Source organism: Pristiophorus japonicus, chromosome 13 (assembly GCF_044704955.1).
Source record: "Pristiophorus japonicus isolate sPriJap1 chromosome 13, sPriJap1.hap1, whole genome shotgun sequence".
Lineage (NCBI taxonomy): Eukaryota > Metazoa > Chordata > Chondrichthyes > Pristiophoridae > Pristiophorus > Pristiophorus japonicus.
This window is the reverse complement of record NC_091989.1, coordinates 120,588,012-120,606,733: the sequence shown is the minus strand read 5'-3', so window position 1 is coordinate 120,606,733 and position 18,722 is coordinate 120,588,012. Positions and strand designations below refer to the sequence as shown.

Below are 18,722 nucleotides of genomic sequence, written 5' to 3'. Positions count from 1 at the left end.
CTTACGGCTAAAGGGATCAAGGGGTATGGAGAGAAAGCAGGAATGGGGTACTGAAGTTGCATGATCAACCATGATCATATTGAATGGTAGTGCAGGCTTGAATGGCCTACTCCTGCACCTACTTTCTATGTTTGTATGTACTTTCGTATGTAACTCTACATATGAACTTGTGTACGAAAGTTCCAGATCCCAATAGATGGAGCCAAAAGCAATCTGTTAACCTTCCTTAGTGAGCATGCTTCATGGATGATCTGTGTATTGGTGGGCTCTGCAGCTGAGTCTTGTACTGTTCCATCTCTCATACACCTAGCCAGTAAGGGTCATGAGATGGTGTCTGTGAGCTGGGGTCCTGCCTGATTTGTGTTTTGTTTTCCTTCTCTGATGCAAGTTGTTGTCTCCACTGTTTATAACTGAGGGACTGCGTAATCCCACACTGTCAAATGTAACTCCTGTATTGCGAACACCCAAATGAATACTTGTAACTTAATCTGGGGTCGATCTGACTGTTCTGCTTTAAAAGCAATTACAGTGCTAAAAAAAGCTGCCACATGTTGAAATACTTGCATCTCACGTATTTCTGAATTGTATTATATGCATAATTGGCTACCTACTGCAGTTCAATGAAGCATCACTCGGGAATGCTTTTTAACAAACAATAACATGTCTACTGTCTGTCAAAGCTTTCTAAGTCACTAAATTCATGTACGTGATGGAGGATGAGTTTGTGGTAGATATCTTAATTCCTACTGACTGAAATACATGAGTTGCTATTATGCCTAAATCTGCTGGAATATTCTCAGTTCTGCAAAGGACCACCTCCAGTTTGAAACTGAACATAGCTTTGTATTTGCTAAACATTTTTTTAAACTTTCCTTTTTAGTGTATGTTTGCAATTATGCTCCCTGTAATCTTGCAATATAAAGCTTGTAGGCCCTAATTTTGCCCATCACTGGACACTGTTTTTTCAGAACAAGAGTTTCAAAGAAGTGAAGGACATCACATAATGGCTATTAAATATTCCTACCACCAATCTTGAATGTTTAAATGGAGCTTTGGTAGACAATAAGACTAAGTTGTTCATGGATCCAGACTGGGTGAGGGTCACTGATTCATGCACCATGGTACTTTGTGACATGCATCAGTGACCCAGAACAAGGCAGGATCATGAACACCTTAGTACTGGAACCTGCCCCTGTATCATTTAAATCAATAGGTTGCAAGGGGTGATGCCATTTTACATTTTTAGTCTGGTTCTCCTGCAAGATTTATTAGTGCAACATTAAAAAATGAAGTGCGGGAGTCAGATTTAAAAGTCCAAAATTAAAATGTTTATTAAACATTTGTATAGCACAGTTGTAATTAGCGTGACTTCGTTTATGTTTTGAAGGTTTAAACATTTGTTCAGAGCCGTGGCAAACTTAAGAACAATCAACTAAATCAACCAAAAAACAAAAGATATCTATCCTCTTTAGTGCTGTGCACCAATCCTGCCCCAGTAGATGCCGCTACCCCTGCATGTGCCTGTAGTTGCAGGCTTCTGCTTCCTTGCCCCCCGTACCCCCAGGTGTAGTCTGTTCCTTTTCCGGCGCAGTGTTTCTTGATGCTGGGCTACAACAGGGACAGAGTCAAAATGTGTCATGGTGGAATGCCTGGGTATCTTTGTTGTCAACCTCATCCTCAGGATCATCCCTTCACTCCTTGCATTAAGGACAGCCTGGATGAGCCCTCCATTGCCAATACTACTTAGTTTAACCATCCCGAAAGTCTTTCAACCTGCAATGACAGTCCCCCCAACACTGCCCTCACCCCACCAATGGCTTCCAGGAGTAATCGAGATTGTTTGAGAACATAGGACATCTTGCGGGGAGAACATCAGAGTCCAGTGTTTCTGGATAAGGTCTGGAATTCGCCCTCCTACGACGTCTTGCAGGTGTGGCTTGCTGCGACACACTTGTACCTGCAGCCTCAGACATCACACCGAGAAAAGTCCTCTCTCTTGATTCGCTCATGGAAGATGAAAGGGCTTGGAATCCTCTGAGTTCAACACCTCCAAATCCAGGGTGACCATCTTGTCTTCTATGACTTCTTGCTGCCAATCATTATCCTGACTTGTAATATCTGATGTGTAGTTTACTTGAACATTCTCACCTTCAACTTCAGGTGCACCTTCTGTCTCCTCCTGATGCTCAACCTCTGCAAAACAAAAGATAGATGTTTGGTTAGCAGCGTTGAGGAAGGAGAAACGTAAGGAGCACATGCATGATGTAACATTTAGCCAACCCAGACTGCAATTTGCAGGGCTTGCCCTCCAATGGAAAACTGGGCCCAGCATTGATTGATTGTTCTCCTGTGGCATTTAATCATTGACACTTTCCTCTACTCCACGGCTGTTAGTTGCAGCCTACTTGGCGGACCTCCTCCAGTTTGTGATCGTTCTCGGTTGATCTGTGACACTGTCTTCTGCAAAGATGCAAATGGAACTTGAGAGCGTCCGTCTGAACACGCAAGTGCATCACATTTACAGAAGTTATTGCTGTGCATAAATATACATATATTAAAGCCCTAATAAATGTAAATTTAACTCATTATTTAGTCACTGCTTGTTCGAGGTCCTGTCATTTCTTTTTGAGCTGCGCACCAGTTCTCTATGGATATTCCATTAAACTCGACTGCGACCTGGTCCCAAACTTAAGCTTATTTTTTCCAAAGCTGCCCTTGTTCTCTAACTCCTCATCCAATCTCGATTAAGTCTACCAGGCGCTCAACTTCATCTGCACAAAATCTCTTCACCTTTTAGTTTCCCCATCCTTGACCCTTTCGCCTTCTCTGTGCCCTTTCATTGCAGCCATCTTGTGAACAAAGCTGTATTTCCTACCTGCGAAACTACCTCTACCACCAATGGATTCTCAGTGGTGATCCACACAGTCCTCACACATGCTGTTTTATTAATTTCTACTGCGCATGTGCAGATGTGTCCTTTTTTTAGGGGTTCGAAAATAAAATTTTCTTCACATGCGCTGTTTCAGCGCACATAGGATGCTCTGCCCAGGAGAGTTGGATTGGGTAGGGCTGGCACCAGAGGGTGCGCATATGGTGAGGAAACTACGCACTTATTTTCAGCACTGAGGGACCAAGGCATCCAGGTAAGTTAAGGCCTCTTTTTTTTTTTTCTTTGGGGAAAATTGGGGCCTATATAGTCTCTCCTGTGTGCATCCTGCTTAAATAGTTTTCAAATTTGAGAACCAGGATCAGATCTAATCAAGCGGAGTAGGACTAATTGGAAAGCTCTTTTAAAAAGCTGACATGGGCACAATGGGCCAAATTGCCTCCGTCTGTGCTGTATTATTCTATGATTTTCGTAGTTGGGCTAATTTTGACCCAGTCAGTAGTAATCTGAACACCGAATTGTAAACCTATAGTGATGAATAATATATTGTTTTTTAATCAAGTATCATGTTATGTTTTGTTTTTAAGGTACTGTAAAAGGGCAAAAGTAAAGGTTTAATTTGCATTTCACTATTTATGGATCCAGTTTTGTTCAAACTGACAAAATGAAGCATCTTTAGCTAAGATTTAACTTGGTATTGGCTGTTTTGATTATCATCATATAGAAGGGGTTAAAACCAGCTTCACACACAAATCATGTTTCATCTTAATGTGGCATATTGGGGGTAACTTTACAAATTTGTTGTCTGGGCTGTGATTTGGGGCAATCCATTCCCCGAGGTCACTGGCCACGCAGCAAAGTTGGAAATAGTACCTCCATTGTTGTGGCGATGGGTCTGTTGGTCACTGGGCAGTTGGCTTGAGGGATGAGCTAAGTCTCTCAATTGGAAAACAAACAAGCTGTGATTTCAAACGTCGGTCTGATTCGTAGCTCTTTGAATGAAATAATCAGTTATTTAAATTTACAAAGCCCTAGTTACTGTTTCGAATGGTCTTGCCAAAACAGATCATTAAGGCAATGAAGCTAAGCTCATCTTTTTGGTTTGAATTTTTTCTTGTCTTTAAGATATGGAGGCTTCCTGCAACAAAGCCATGTAGAATGGCTGAAAACTTACCACAATTCCACTTATTGCACAGTATTTTGCACAATGATTTTTAACTTGCGCCACAATAAATGTTGCATTTTCATCATCCAATAGACAGAAAACAACAGACGAAAGGTCATCAACCTGAAGTTAACTCTGCATCCCTCTAGTGCCTGACCCAAGTATATCCAACATTTTCTGTTTATTTCAGAAAGACAACAGATTTGAAATGCAAGAAAATTGGAGTCTGCATAGAATGTGGTGGGGTGGGAGGGGGAGGAGGACTTGGGGTGGGAAATTCATCTGTGGTTTTAATCTGTTTTGTAATTGCCTTAAATAGAAGTTTTAATATCACCTTCAAATACTTGCAGTATCAAATCTGAAGGACAGTAATGTGATTATGTAAATATGTTACAGTTGCGCTCAATGATATAAATTGAGGTTTAAATAATCATCCATTACATCGCTGTCAATAAGCAATATATCCAGTTATGCCGTCAGTGAGCTGTAACACTGGAAGAAGTGACTTCTTGCATTTCAAGTACTGAATTTGATGTAATGTGAATTTTAATATTCAAATTGAAATGCATGTTTGAACAGGAAAAAACTACATTTTGAATTTGCATCTTAGAAGGAATGTTAAATTGAAATGTTTACAAATGCTTCATTTAGCTAATCAGTCCAAATTAAGTACATCACTGATGTAATAGACTGACAATTTAATGCTTCGATCAGCAATCAATTGACCTAATTTTTTTTGGCCTTTCCCTCTCTCCCACCCCCAACAAAACTTTTCCCATATTGATATTTTTTTTTCAATTTACCATCCAAATTTTAATTGGATTGGCCCTACATGAGAATGTATTGCTTCAAAGTTGCCAGGCATTACACTAACATAAATTGACCATAAAGTAATTCCAATTTGTCACAAGGAAAAGTTAATCTCTTGAAGTGGTCTGGTAGACTAGCAGTTGCAGTAATGGTTTATCAGGCAGTAGTGGGTTGAAGTCCCAGGGGTTGCCAATCACTTGAATCCAGTTAGAATGGATTTTCAGGTCAGTCAAAGGGCCACCAAAACAATGTGGCACAATATTGTCTCATCTGAGGATGGATTAGCTGTAGTGCACAATTTTATAATCTCTTTACCATTTTGAATCCTGTAAGAGTGGGTGTGAAGAGAGAAAACAGTGGGGGAAACTTTGCTTAATCTCATCCCTAACAATGTAATTTTTATAATGGCTTGCAGTGATACCTCCAGTGCACAACCTAAATTGCAGTTCTTAATCGAGAGTTGCATAAGTGAAGGATGTGAAGACCTTTCTTCTTGCTGTATAAAATATTTTATAAGGTTTTCTATGGGGGGAGGGGAGAAGGAACCTACAAATGATTAGGCATTGTATCTACCTTTGTGTTCGTGGTACATTTTGTCTGCCATGGAGATTTGTCATTGTTTCCTATCCTGAGCTACTTCAGTGTGTGTTATTGGGAGGGCAGGAGGTTAGTACCTCTTGGAATGGTCACTTTCATTTTAATGGGAGCAGCTGCTACTGATTGCCCTGGAGTCTAATTTGTGGAGACAGAAGAAAGGTTTGTAGAGTGAATTACGTCTTCACTCCCTTCCCTCTAGTTTTTGATTCTCCTGTGTATTTATCGGTGATAAATGATTGTAGGGAATGAATATTGCCTAGTGATCATTCCGTACATCTATATGCCTAAAGGCCAAATTCAAACAGTAACATTTGTCGACTCAGTATGACTTGCATTTCCCATACAATTTATGCTAAGACCTACCATACTGTGACAGTGTAGTTAAGTAACTGCCAGATTTAAGTGTACTTTTGACAGTCTACTTCAAACTTTTTGCTTTGGAAATATTGACTGATTAAACAGTGGAGATATTCATTCTGTCTGGAACAGATCGACAACCGAGAAAACTGCCAAATCCTTTGGATTTAACTTTGCTCTGTTTTGTGTAAGCTCAAATGTTAGTTCTGATGCAGAAATGTAACCAAATGTTTTCATCTTTCTGCAGCTGAAGGTGACTCTGGAGCATTTGGAACCAATTCTCTCCTGCGCAAGAAGAAAGGGCTTCATGTCCTGCGCCCTGTCCATCACAAGTCAAAGCCTCATATCTTAATTGGAATGCCTCAGGATTTCAGACAAATTTCTTCTATTATTGATGTTGACATCCTTCCAGAAACTCATCGTAGAGTTCGTCTTCACAAACATGGCTCTGACAAACCACTTGGATTCTATATTCGTGATGGGGTGAGTGTGCGGGTAGCCCCTCAAGGGGTGGAGAAGGTTCCAGGAATCTTCATCTCGCGGCTTGTCCGAGGTGGCTTAGCAGAGAGCACAGGCCTGCTCGCAGTGAATGATGAAATCCTAGAGGTAAATGGAATTGATGTCGCTGGGAAGTCACTGGACCAGGTGACTGACATGATGGTGGCAAACAGTCACAATCTGATCATCACAGTGAAGCCAGCAAATCAACGAAATAATGTCATTCGCAGCAGCAGGGCCTCTGGTAGCTCTGGCGTGTCAACAGACAGTACTCCAAGCCAGCACACCGTAACAGCTACTTCACACTATGCTAACCACTATAGTACAGGAGAAGGAGAGAGTGAAGATGAAGGTGATATAATAATTGAAAATGATATGCCATCATACATTCCAAAAACAGTATTCCCCAATTATGTGAATGGAGACCTAATCAAAAAGCTGCAGCATAACATCTCTCTAAACAGCCCTTTGTTGGACAGCAAAGAAAGCAAATACAAAGGCTCATTAAACTCTTTGAACACACACAGTGACAGTCCCAACAAAATAAGTTCAAGTCACGGAAACATGCGAGAAGATGGAACAATGATAACATTATAGACTCTTTCCTGTTTTATCACTTTTTTAATATATAGAGCATTCAGAATAACACTTTATATTTCTCGGTCAATTTGTTGTTGACATGAGCCTTGTTGAGGAGGTTGGAATTAAATTAATATCCACCCAGAAATATTTTGACACTGGTGAATCAAAAGGTATAGGTAAACATGAAAGGAGAATTAAAATTGCAATCACTTTTTTTTATATTAAGGATCTTTTGAGAATTATGCTTATTCACATTATTTTGGAAATGAGACTATGTATATTTGTTAATGACCAAGGTTCTGTTAGCTAGACATTTAGGAGCCGACCTCCTGAACTGGTTCCATTTTTATAAAACTGGAATGCATCACTTCACAAAGTTGCAATTGAACAGTTGTTGCCTGCAATTGGAGACAAATAAATGCATCTTGTGAAATTGCAAAACAAGTGCTTAAAATTTTAAGTTTAACAACCTCATACCACAAGAATGTGCACATCTCATCAGTGACCTCATTACTATCAATTTATCAATTTAAAAAAAAAACTTACTTGGCAATTTCCATTGAGAGCAGACAGCCCCTTTTTCCTATGGAAAACTTTAATTATGAAATGGACTAAATGTGAAAGTAGCAAAACCTTTCACAATGTAGTTGTTCTGCTCCCTGAGAAGAAAATAATCTGAGTGCTTTGAAATTTTAAACTCTTAGATTTGCTGCTGTAAAGCAAGTTTCCTCTTTGGTGGTATGAGGGTGTCCTCTGTAGCTATCTTTTTAACACTACCTGTATCTTAAAATTAAGAGACCCTGCTGGTTTCAATGCCCTTTATCATGCTGCTTGACATGTTCTCTTTGTGTTGTAAATGTTTGTTACAGCCTTTGCTCTTTTTTTTTTGTCGAAGCAATATTCAACATTGAGATAAATGAGACTGGACCTGAAGAAGGGTTCTTGAGCCCAAACAGACTCTCGGTGACAAAATTTAAAATGCACTTTTTAAATTAGGGTATTAACTTCTTTCCATGGTTAATATTTTACAGTTGTGTAAAGTCAAAAATTAATAGCTCAACTAGTTGATCTCGCGAGTTTCTCTGACCTTGACCTCTAATAAACAGAATCAGTAAAATGGAAGCTCTAGTAAAATGGAAGCTCTAGTTGACTGGCAATCCTTGATTCGTGCATTAAACGAAGCAGCACTGTCAGAACTATTACATTGACTGTAAATGGTTTTTACTTTTTCCATTTTAATTCTTTACCGGTACTAGAAATGGAGTGAATTCAGAGTGCCATGAAAGTAGGTTTTTTTTCACTTTTAATTTAAAAATGTTTTTTTGGGCAGCCTAAATTCCCAGAAAAAAAACTGCTATAATACCACCATATTGACAGTTAAAGCTTTTGCAGCAGAACCGACTCCATTCTGTTTCAGTATAAACTTCTGCAGTGTGACTAATCTTCCTTTATTAAAAATTATAATCACAATTAACATTTCTAAGTCATGAGCTGCTTTCCACATGCAAACCTTGCAGACCCTCTACCTTAGTAACAAGGGGCCTTTAACAATAAAAATGGGGATTATTGGAAAAGCACATCATCAAGAAATACTATCTAAATTTTTATTATGGTCCCAGCCAGCCATTTACATAGCCTAATATGTTTAAATTTAAACCTAGAGTCCATTCACTGTTGGCCACTGGATTAAGAGCAATAATCAAAGTATTTGCATCTCTGCACACTTCAAAAGCATTTTCACTGGTCTGAAGCACAATGACTCTGCAGTTTTAATAAGCTTCCTGTGGAATGAGCACAGTGTTTTTTTGGCTCTTTTCGCCCAAAAACAAAACTGGGATTGCCAAAAACGTTACTGAAGACAATATTTCCTTAATACAGAAAAAGGCTCTTGCATTCAGGGAAAAACCACAAATTGAAGTGAAAATGCTTTCAGGAATCCTAAGTTTTAAATCACCATTTAAATATAAATGATGACTACTACCACCCAACCACATTAATACATAGCTTCAAACAATGTTGTATGCAGAATTTGGTTACCTGGTTGATTTGACCATTCTATTTTAATTTCATTTTAACGGACATTGTTTCCTTCCCCCCCCTGCTAACCACATTTTAGGGTTTTTTTTGTGGTAGTTCTGGGCCAGCAGGGTTCAATGGTGGGTTATGACTTTTCTGAATTTTTTTTTAGACCACTTATGTATTTTTGTCAATGTTATGCATCTAATCTGTTTAGTAAAGAGAGAGAGGGGCAATTTTATCTAACTGGGAATATTTTGTATAAATTTTTTATGAAATGAGGGCAGTATTTTTCTTACTTTTTGTATTTGACCCCACTCATGTCCTTAGCCTTTACCTGATTTCCCTTTAAACTGTACAAACCTTGTATTTATAATATTTAACAGATAAGCAGTCTTAAAAGTTCAGGCTGTAGAATATTGTGAATGTTACATAGGTGTATGCTGATTATTCAAATAAAAATTCTAACAAGTACTGAATTGTGTTTACTTTAAGCTTTGTGAATCACCAGTAATCTATTGGAACTTGCATTTATAAAGCACCTGATATACAAAAAAAATCCCAAGGTGCTTCACAGATTGACGTGGGAAAACTTCTGAGCCAGGAACGAGATCAAGGGGCTTGGTCCAAAAGGCTGGTCGGAGATGGGTTTTGGGGAGGTTTCTCGAGGGGGGAGGAGACTGATGGAGAGACAAAGGAATTTAGGGAGGAAATTCTAGAGAGTAGCACCCAGATGGCTGAAGGCTCTGATGTCAATGTTTGATCGAAGGGAAGAATTGTGTGCAAGAGATCAGAGTTTGAGGAATGGAATTTGGAGAGGATACAGGAGGAAACATAGAAACATAGAAAATAGGTGCAGGAGTAGGCCATTCAGTCCTTCGAGCCTGCACCACCATTCAATAAGATCATGGCTGATCATTCCCTCAATACCCCTTTCCTGCTTTCTCTCCATACCCCTTGATCCCCCTCAGCCATAAGGGCCATATCTAACTCCCTCTTGAATATAGCCAATGAACTGGCATCAACAACTCTCTGCAGCAGGGAATTCCACAGGTTAACAACTCTGAGTGAAGAGGTTTCTCCTCATCTCAGTCCTAAATGGCCTACCCCTTATCCTAAGACTGTGTCCCCGGGTTCTGGACTTCCCCAACATCGGGAACATTCTACCTGCATCTAACCTGTCCTGTCCCGTCCCGTCAGAATCTTATATGTTTCTATGAGATCCCCTCTCAGCCTTCTAAACTCCAATGTATAAAGGGCCAGTTGATCCAGTCTCTCCTCATATGTCAGTCCTGCCATCCTGGGAATCAGTCTGGTGAACCTTCGCTGCACTCCCTCAATAGCAAGCACATCCTTCCTCAGATTAGGAAACCAAAACTCAACACCATATTCCAGGTGAGGTCTCACCAAGGCCCTATACAACTGCAATAAAACCTCCCTGCTCCTGTACACAAATCCCCTAGCTATGAAGGCCAACATACCATTTGCCTTCTTCACTGCCTGCTGTACCTGTGTGCCAACCATGACACCAGGTCTCGTTGCACCTCCCCTTTTCCTAATCTGCCGCCATTCAGATAATCTATCTTCGTGGTTTTGCCCCTAAAGTGGATAACCTCACATTTATCTACATTATACTGCATCTGCCATGCATTTGCCCATTCACCAAACCTGTCCAAGTTACCCTGCAGCCTTCTAGCGTCCCCCTCACAGCTCACACCGCTACCCAGTTTAGTGTCATCTGCAAACTTTGAGATATTACACTCAATTCCTTCATCCAAATCATTGATGTATATTGTAAAGAGCTGGGGTCCCAGCACTGAGCCCTGCGGCACTCCACTGGTCACTGCCTGCCATTCTGAAAAGGACCCGTTTATCCAAACTCTCTGCTTCCTGTCTGCCAACCAGTTCTCTATCCACGTCAGTATATTACTCCCAATACTATGTGCTTTGATTTTGCATACCAATCTCTTGTGTGGGACCTTGTCAAAAGCCTTTTGAAAGTCCAAATACACCACATCCACTGGTTCTCCCTTGTCCATTCTTAGTTACATCCTCAAGATTTGTTGAGCATGATTTCCCATTCATAAATCCATGCTGACTTGGACTGATCCTGTCACTGCTTTCCAAATGCACTGCTATTTCATCCTTAATAATTGATTCCAACATTTTCCCCACGACTGATATCAGGCTAACCAGTCTATAATTACCTGTTTTCTCCCTCCCTTTTTTAAAAACAAAAAGTGGTGGTACATTAGCATCCCTCCAGTCCATAGGAACTGATCCAGAGTCGATAGACTGTTGGAAAATGATCACCAATGCATCCACTATTTTTAGGGCCACCAAGTTCTCTGGGATGCAGACTATCAGGCCCCGAGGATTTATCGGCCTTCAATCCCATCAATTTCCCTAACACAATTACTTAACACAGGATATCCTTCAGTTCCTCCTTCTCGCTAGACCCTCGGTCCCCAGTACTTCCGGAAGGTTATTTGTAGCTTCCTTAGTGAAGACAGAACCAAAGTATTTGTTCAATTGGTCTGCCATTTCTTTGTTCCCCATTATAAATTCACCTGAATGACTGCAAGGGACCTACGTTTGTCTTCACTAATCTTTTTCTTTTCATATCTATATTTGTGCAGATAGAGGTGAGGCCATGGAGAAATTTAAGGACAAAGATGAGAATTTAAATTAGAGGTATTGGGATAGGGAACCACTGGGTCAGCAAGGATCTTTGGACAAGTTGGAGTTTTGGAGGGTTTGGCGTGTAGAGGACAGGAGGCCAGTCAGGAGTGTGTTGAAGTAGTAAATCTGGAGCTGATGAAAACCAGTGTAAACTGTCGATGGGCTGGGGAGGTGGAGAGTGTTAGAGGTGGAAATAAGCAGTCTTCGTGCTGGAGAAGCTTTGAGATTTGAAGCCTAGCTCTGGATTGGACAGGACACCAGGGTTGCAACCTGCTTCAGTCAGTAGGAAGGAAGCATGGTTGTGAGGGAACCAAGTACAATTGCTTTGATTTTTCCAGTGTTGAGCTGAAGGAAGTTACGATTCATCTAAGATGGTAGGCTGAGATCAGCCTGACCCTAAATGCCAGCACCAGCAGCAACCACTTAGCTTTGCTGTTGCATATAATCGTGTAAATGGAGTTGGGAGTTCTGTCTACCAGTCATTGAGTTACTACTTTACTTCAGTTAATTTAATCCACTGGCCCGATCACTAATAAACTGCGATAAGGTGTGTTTTTATTTAGGGAGAAACACATGGGTTAAAATGTTACAATGAGGAGAAACTTCTTCACTGAGTTGTTAACCTGTGGAATTCTCTACCACAGAGAATTGTTGATGCCAGTTCGTTAGAAATATTCAAGAGGGAATTAGATATGGCCCTGACGGCTAAAGGGATCAAGGTGTATGGAGAGAAAGCAAGAAAGGGGTGAATGATCATCCATGATCTTATTGAATGGTGGTGCAGGCTCGAAGGGCCAAATGGCCTGCTCCTGCACCTATTTTCTATGTTTCTATGTTTCAAGCTGTACTCATGGGTGGGAAAAGATTCCCTGGTACTTAGTAAATATTAACCAGCACTGTTCCTTCTCATGGGAAAAATTCCAATTAAGTGACCTCTTGTATATTGACACAAACAAAAGTGTTGATGATCTCATCAGGGAACTGACAGGAATTAAGACTGGAGTAAGGAAGTTGAATTAATATCTGAAAAGAAAAAATAATTATCTCCATGTTCTGTCTTCTGAGAGCTTCATGTCATTTCAATTGTTTACATGTGTTGATTCAGCTCCCTTTCAATGTTAAGTTCAATAACTCCTTTGAGCCAGTTTTCCCATTATTGTTAATACTCTGTTTAAAATTATGGAAAGATACCAGAAAATATCAACTGTAAAAATGCTGTACTGGGGTAGAGCTAATTATAGTGATTTTAAGGCCCTAGCACAGATTAGATTGCAAAAGGTGATTGCAGGGTAAAGCAGTAATGGAAGACATTTAGGGAAGAGAAGAGTTCCGGTACAAACTCGGCATATTCCTTTTTCGAAGGGAAAAGGTAGAGCATCCAAAACTAATGTGTCCTGGATGACACAGGAAATAAAAGTTTAAAATAAAACACAAAAAGGAGGCTTATGAAAAATGTCAGGAGCAAAATTCAGTTAATAACCAGAAAGATTATAGAAAGTAAAGGAGAGAATTGAAAATGTTAATATGGGAGGCAGAAAGGTTAGAAGATTAGCAGGCAACTTTAAATTGAACCATAACATTTTAGAAACATGCACGGGCCGGATTTTCGGCAGGTTTGCGACCGGGTTTTTGCCGCGATTTGACCCTCCGCGGGACGGGATCCACGGGTACCTGTTTGTGGCGGCGCTTTCAAGTACTGCTGGGGAGAGGTGCGCCGACTTGCATTTGCTGATTGCGTTTGCGTCCGAGTTCAGGCGCTCTCCCGACCCGTACGCCGCGCCCAGATTAGCGACAGGTCAAATCTGTCTCTGCAGCCCTGCCAGCAGTGGTAAGTATGAAAACCTGCAAAAAAAGGTAAGTTAAAGTTTTTTGTAGCAATTAGATAACAGTCTTGTGAATGTTTTTGGAATGTTTCTTTTTTCCCCCTCCTCCCAAGGCCTCTCAGCACTCCCGGCCACGGACTAAAATTGCTGAAACTCGCATTTTGTGCCGCGAATGCTTGTGCAATGCCTCCCTTACTGATGTGTCCCTGGCGCAGATGTAAAGGTCGAAAGTTCGGGCTAAACAGTAGCGCAGCGAAAACATTAAGTTTCACGTATTGCTACCGTTTTTGCCGAAAAACCCTGAAAGCCACAAATTCGGCCCATATAAAGTGAAAATGATTATTTTTTTCTATTTGTCACTGACACGGCCAGCATTTATTGCCCATCCCCAATTGCCCTTGAGAAGGTGGTGGTGAGCCGTTACCTTGAACTGCTGCAGCCCGTGTGGAGATTTTCCCACAGTGTTGTTGGGGAGGTACTTCCAGGATTTTGACTCGGCGATGGTGAAAGAACGGCGATATATTTCCAAGTCAGGATGGTGGGGAACTTGCAGGTGATGTTGTTCCCATGCGCCTGCTACACTTGTCCTTCTAGGTCGTAGAAGTCATGGGTTTGGGAGGTGCTGCCGAAGAAGCCTTGGCGAGTTGTTGCAGTGCATCTTGTAGATGGTACACTTTCAGCCATGGTGCGGGCGTGGATGGCTTCATTATCTGAGGAGTTGCGAATGGAACTGAATACTGTGCAATCATCAGTGAACATCCCTACTTCTGACCTTAGGATGGAGGGAAGGTCATTGATGAAGCAGCTGAAGATGGTTGGGCCTAGGACACCGTCCTGAGGAACACCTGCAGGGATGTCCTAGGGCTGAGATGATTGACCTCCAACAATCACAACCATCTTCCTTTGTGTTAGGTTATCATCATAGGCAGTCCCTTGAAATCGAGGAAGACTTCAAAGTGAGTTCTCAGGTGACTGAACAGTCCAATTCGTGAATTACAGTCTCTGTCGCAGGTGGGACAGACAGTCGTTGGAGGAAAGGGTGGGTGGGGAGTCTGGTTTGCCGCACGCTCCTTCCGCTGACTCCAGTCAGTGAAGAGCTTTCCCCCTGATTACCATTGACTTCAATTTTACTAGGGCTTCTTGATGCCACACTCTGTCAAATGCTGCATTGATGTCAAGGGCAGTCACTCTTGCCTCCCTTCTGGAATTTAGTTCTGTTTGTCCATGTTTGGATCAAAGCTATAACGAGGTCTGAAGCTGAGTGGTCCTGGCAGAATCTAAACTGAGCATCGGTGAGCAGGTTATTGGTGAGGAAGTGCCACATGATAGCACTGTCGACAACACCTTCCATCACTTTGCTGCTGATTGAGAGTAGACTGATGGGACAGTAATTGGCCGGATTGAATTTGTCCTGCTTTTTATGGACAGGACATACCTGGGCTGTTTTCCACATTGTCGGGTTGATGTGCCAGTGTTGTAGCTGTACTGAAACAGCTTGGCTAGAGGCGTGGCAAGTTCTGGAGCACAAGTCTTCAGCACTACAGCCGGGATGTTGTCTGGGCCCATAGCCTTTGCTGCATCCAGTGCGCTCAGCCGTTTCTTGATATCGTGGGGTGAATTGAATTGGCTGAGACTGGCTTCTGTGATGGTGGGGACTTCAAGAGGAGGCCTATATGGATCATCCACTTTGCACTTCTGGCTGAAGACAGTTGCAACCACTTCTACCTTGTCTTTTGCACTTGCGTGCTGGGCTCTGCTATCATTGAGCATGGGGATATTCATGGAGCCGCCTCCTCCCGTTGCTTAATTGTCCATCACTATTTACGACGATGTGGCAGGACTGCAGAGCTTTGATCTGATCCGTTGATTGTGGGATTGCTTAGCTCCGTCTACTGCATGCTGCTTCCGCTGTTCAGCATGTGTGTAGTCCTGTGTTGTAGCTTCCCGAGGTTGACACCTCATTTTTAGATACTCCTGGTGCTGCTCCTGGCATGCTGCTATTCACTCCTAATTGAACCAGGGTTGATCTCCCTGGCCTGATAATGGTAGTGAGGGATATGCCATAAAGTTATAGATTGTGGTGGAATACAATTCTGCTGTTGCTGATGATCCACAGCACCTCATGGGTGCCCATTTAGCATAGTGGTAGTGCCACACGATACGATCCTCAGTGTGAAGACAGGATTTCATCTCCACAAGGACTGTGCAGTGGTCATAGATGCATCTGTGACAGGTAGATTGTTGAGGATGAAGCCAAATAGGTTTTTCCCCTCGTGTTGGTTCTCTCATCACTTGCCTCAGTCCTAGTCGAACAGCTATGTGTTTCAGGACTTGACCAGTAGTGGTGCTACTGAGCCACTCTTGGTGATGGACATTGAAGAACCCCACCCAGAGTATATTTTGTACCCTTGCTACCCTCAGTGCTTCCAAGTGGTGTTCAACATGAAGGAGTACTGGTTCATCAGTTGAGGGATGGCTGTAGGTGGTAATTAGAAGGAGGCTTCCTTGCCTATGCTAGACCTGAAACCATGAGACTTCATAGGGTCCGGAGTCGATGTTGACTCCCAGGCAGGGCTGGTGCAACCATTAGGCGAACAAGGTAGTTGCCGGGGGCGCCAAAAAATTGAATTAAACTAATCTCTCCAAGGGACGTGCTGGGAAATGGGTGTGAATCAGCGGGAATTCTCCTAACTCGAGCCCTTAATAATGAGCCTTGAGTATTTTGTACCAGGGCGCGAACTGCAGTGCATTTAATGTTAATAAGAACACCGAGAACCCACAGAACTAAAAGGAAGCAGATTGGCGGGGCGAGGGCAGGGGAGGAATAAAGGTACCCAAGTTATATCGCCCTCTTTCTTCCTGGCTCGTTAATCTGACGCTCCCCTGCGCTGTTCTTTCATTTAACCACCTTGACATATTTGAAGATCAGGGCAAAGTGGGAAGATTTAGAACTGGAAAAAAAGATGTAGCCAGGCGCTGTTGGTTGCTGAGCAACGGGAGAGCATCAAAGTTAGCAGTGGGTTCCCAGCTTTCCTTTCGATTTAATTTTCATTTGATTTTCTTTGCTTGTGCAGAGTGGGCTTTTTCTTTTACTGTTCATACGGCGCACCATGTGATACGCCGAATTGACTTCCCCCCCCCCCCAGCTGGCCTTCCAGAGATAGGGGGTGAAATGGACACAGTGAAACTCTCAGCGGGAGGTGGCAGACACACTCCCGCCATCCCATGCAGATCAGTGCAGCTCAGCTCAGATCAAATCAGACAACCATCCAGCCCCACGCATTAAAAGGACAAGCACTGTATGAACAGTGGGTGAACACATCCTTTAAATGGAAACAGCTCTGATTTATCCTTTTAAGATCCTTTGTGTCTTCCGAATGATTCCCCATTACAGATACTAATCTTGAAAATGTCCTACTTTCTCGCATCTTTATCACACTTCTCTGTTATGTATGAAGAAAGAGTCAGACTGAACACTGTGAGTTCAAAGAAAAGTGTGACCTTAGTCTTTTATTGCAGGTCTCCAGAGTGCCTCTCCAACCTGTGAGGCCTCTTTAAATACCTGAGCTCCCAAGGGATTATGGGATCCCTTGGGACTCCAGGGGATGAACCCTCTGGTGGCTGTACAGAGTAAATACAGGTTTACATATATAACAACACCGCCCCCCCACCCTCCCCCCCCCAAAGTCAATAGTGTAACTATTTACAATGTGAGTCGATCTGGGGCCCTGGTTGATCGTCTCGGTGTGAAAGCTGGTATTGTTGAATCACTTGGGCCCTCGCTGGGCTGCTGTGCAGCTGGCCTTGCTGGGCTGCCTGGTGTGTTACATAGAAACATAGAAAGTAGGTGCAAGAGTAGGCCATTCGGCACTTCGAGTCTGCACCACCATTCAATAAGATCATGGCCGATCATTCACCTCAGTTATCCTTTCCTGCTTTCTCTCCATACCCCTTGATTCCTTTAGCTGTAAGGGCCATATCTAACTCCCTCTTGAATATATCCAATGAACTGGCATCAACAACTCCCTGCGGTAGAGAATTCCACAGGTTAACAACTCTGAGTGAAGAAGTTTCTCCTCATCTCAGTCCTAAATGGCTTACCCCTTATCCTTAGACCGTGTACCCTGGTTCTGGACTTCTCCAACATCGGGAACATTCTTCCTGCATCTAACCTGTTCAGTCCCGTCAGAATTTTCGCTGAGATCCCCTCTCATCCTTCTAAACTCCAGTGAATACAGGCCCAGTCGATCCAGTCCCTCTTCATATGTCAGTCCTGCCATCCCAGGAATCAATCTGGTGAACCTTCGCTGCACTCCCTCAATAGCAAGAATGTCCTTCCTCAAATTAGGAGACCAAAACTGAACAGAATATTCCAGGTGAGACCTCACCAAGGCCCTGTACAACTGCAGCAAGATCTCCCTGCTCCTATAATCAAATCCTCTAGCTATGAAGGCCAACATATTATTTGCCACCTTCACCGCCTGCTGTACCTGCGTGCTAACTTTCAATGACTGATTTACCATGATACCAGGTCTCATTGCACCTCCCCTTTTCCTAATCTGCCGCCATTCAGATAATATTCTGCCTTTGTGTTTTTGCCACCAAAGTGGATAACCTCACATTATACTGTATCTGCCATGCATTTGCCCACTCACCTAACCTGTCCAAGTCACCCTGCAGCCTCTTAGGGTTCTCCTCACCGCTCACACCACCACCCAGCTTAGTGTCATCTGCAAACTTGGAGATATTACATTCAATTCCTTCATCTAAATCATTAATGTATATTGTAAGTAGCTGGGGTCCCAGCACTGAGTCCTGTGGTACCCCACGAGTCACTGCATGCCATTCTGAAAAGGACCCGTTTATCCCGACTCTCTGCTTCATGTCTGCCAACCAGTTCTCTATCCACGTCAGTACATTACCCCCAAAAACAGGTGCTTTAATTTTGCACACCAATCTCTTGTGTGGGACCTTGTCAAAAGCCTTTTGAAAGTCCAAATACACCACATCCACTGGTTCTCCCTTGTCCACTCTACTAGTTACATCCTCAAAAAATTCCAGAAGATTTGACAAGCATGATTTCCCTTTCATAAATCCATGCTGACTTGGACCGATCCTGTCACTGCTTTCCAAATGCACTGCTATTTCATCCTTAATAATTGATTCCAACATTTTCCCCACTACTGATGTCAGGCTAACCGGTCTATAATTACCCGCTTTCTCTCTCCCTCCTTTTTTAAAAAGTGGTGTTACATTTGCAATCCTCCAGTCAATAGGAACTGATCCAGAGTCGATAGACTGTTGG

At 42.4% G+C, this 18,722-nt stretch overlaps 1 protein-coding gene and 2 long non-coding RNA genes across 3 annotated transcripts in view; 2 read left to right on the top strand and 1 right to left on the bottom strand.

Annotated features, from left to right (window-relative positions):
- pard6a (par-6 family cell polarity regulator alpha) overlaps nt 1–9,345 on the top strand; it is a 123,600-nt gene extending 114,255 nt beyond the window's left edge. Inside the window, exon 3 of the mRNA XM_070897958.1 lies at nt 6,064–9,345. Within this exon, the coding sequence (XP_070754059.1) occupies nt 6,064–6,911 (848 nt within the window). The 3' untranslated portion in view covers nt 6,912–9,345. The remainder of the gene's footprint in view (nt 1–6,063) is intronic.
- On the bottom strand, nt 1,306–13,683 carry LOC139278808 (uncharacterized). Its single transcript, XR_011596353.1, has 2 exons — nt 13,266–13,683; nt 1,306–2,193 (listed from the first exon to the last, which is right to left on the bottom strand). It is a non-coding gene; the product is annotated as an uncharacterized lncRNA (long non-coding RNA).
- The window catches only part of LOC139278807 (uncharacterized), a 40,099-nt gene continuing 34,745 nt past the window's right edge, over nt 13,369–18,722 (top strand). Inside the window, exon 1 of the long non-coding RNA XR_011596352.1 lies at nt 13,369–13,448. This is a non-coding gene — a long non-coding RNA (uncharacterized lncRNA). The remainder of the gene's footprint in view (nt 13,449–18,722) is intronic.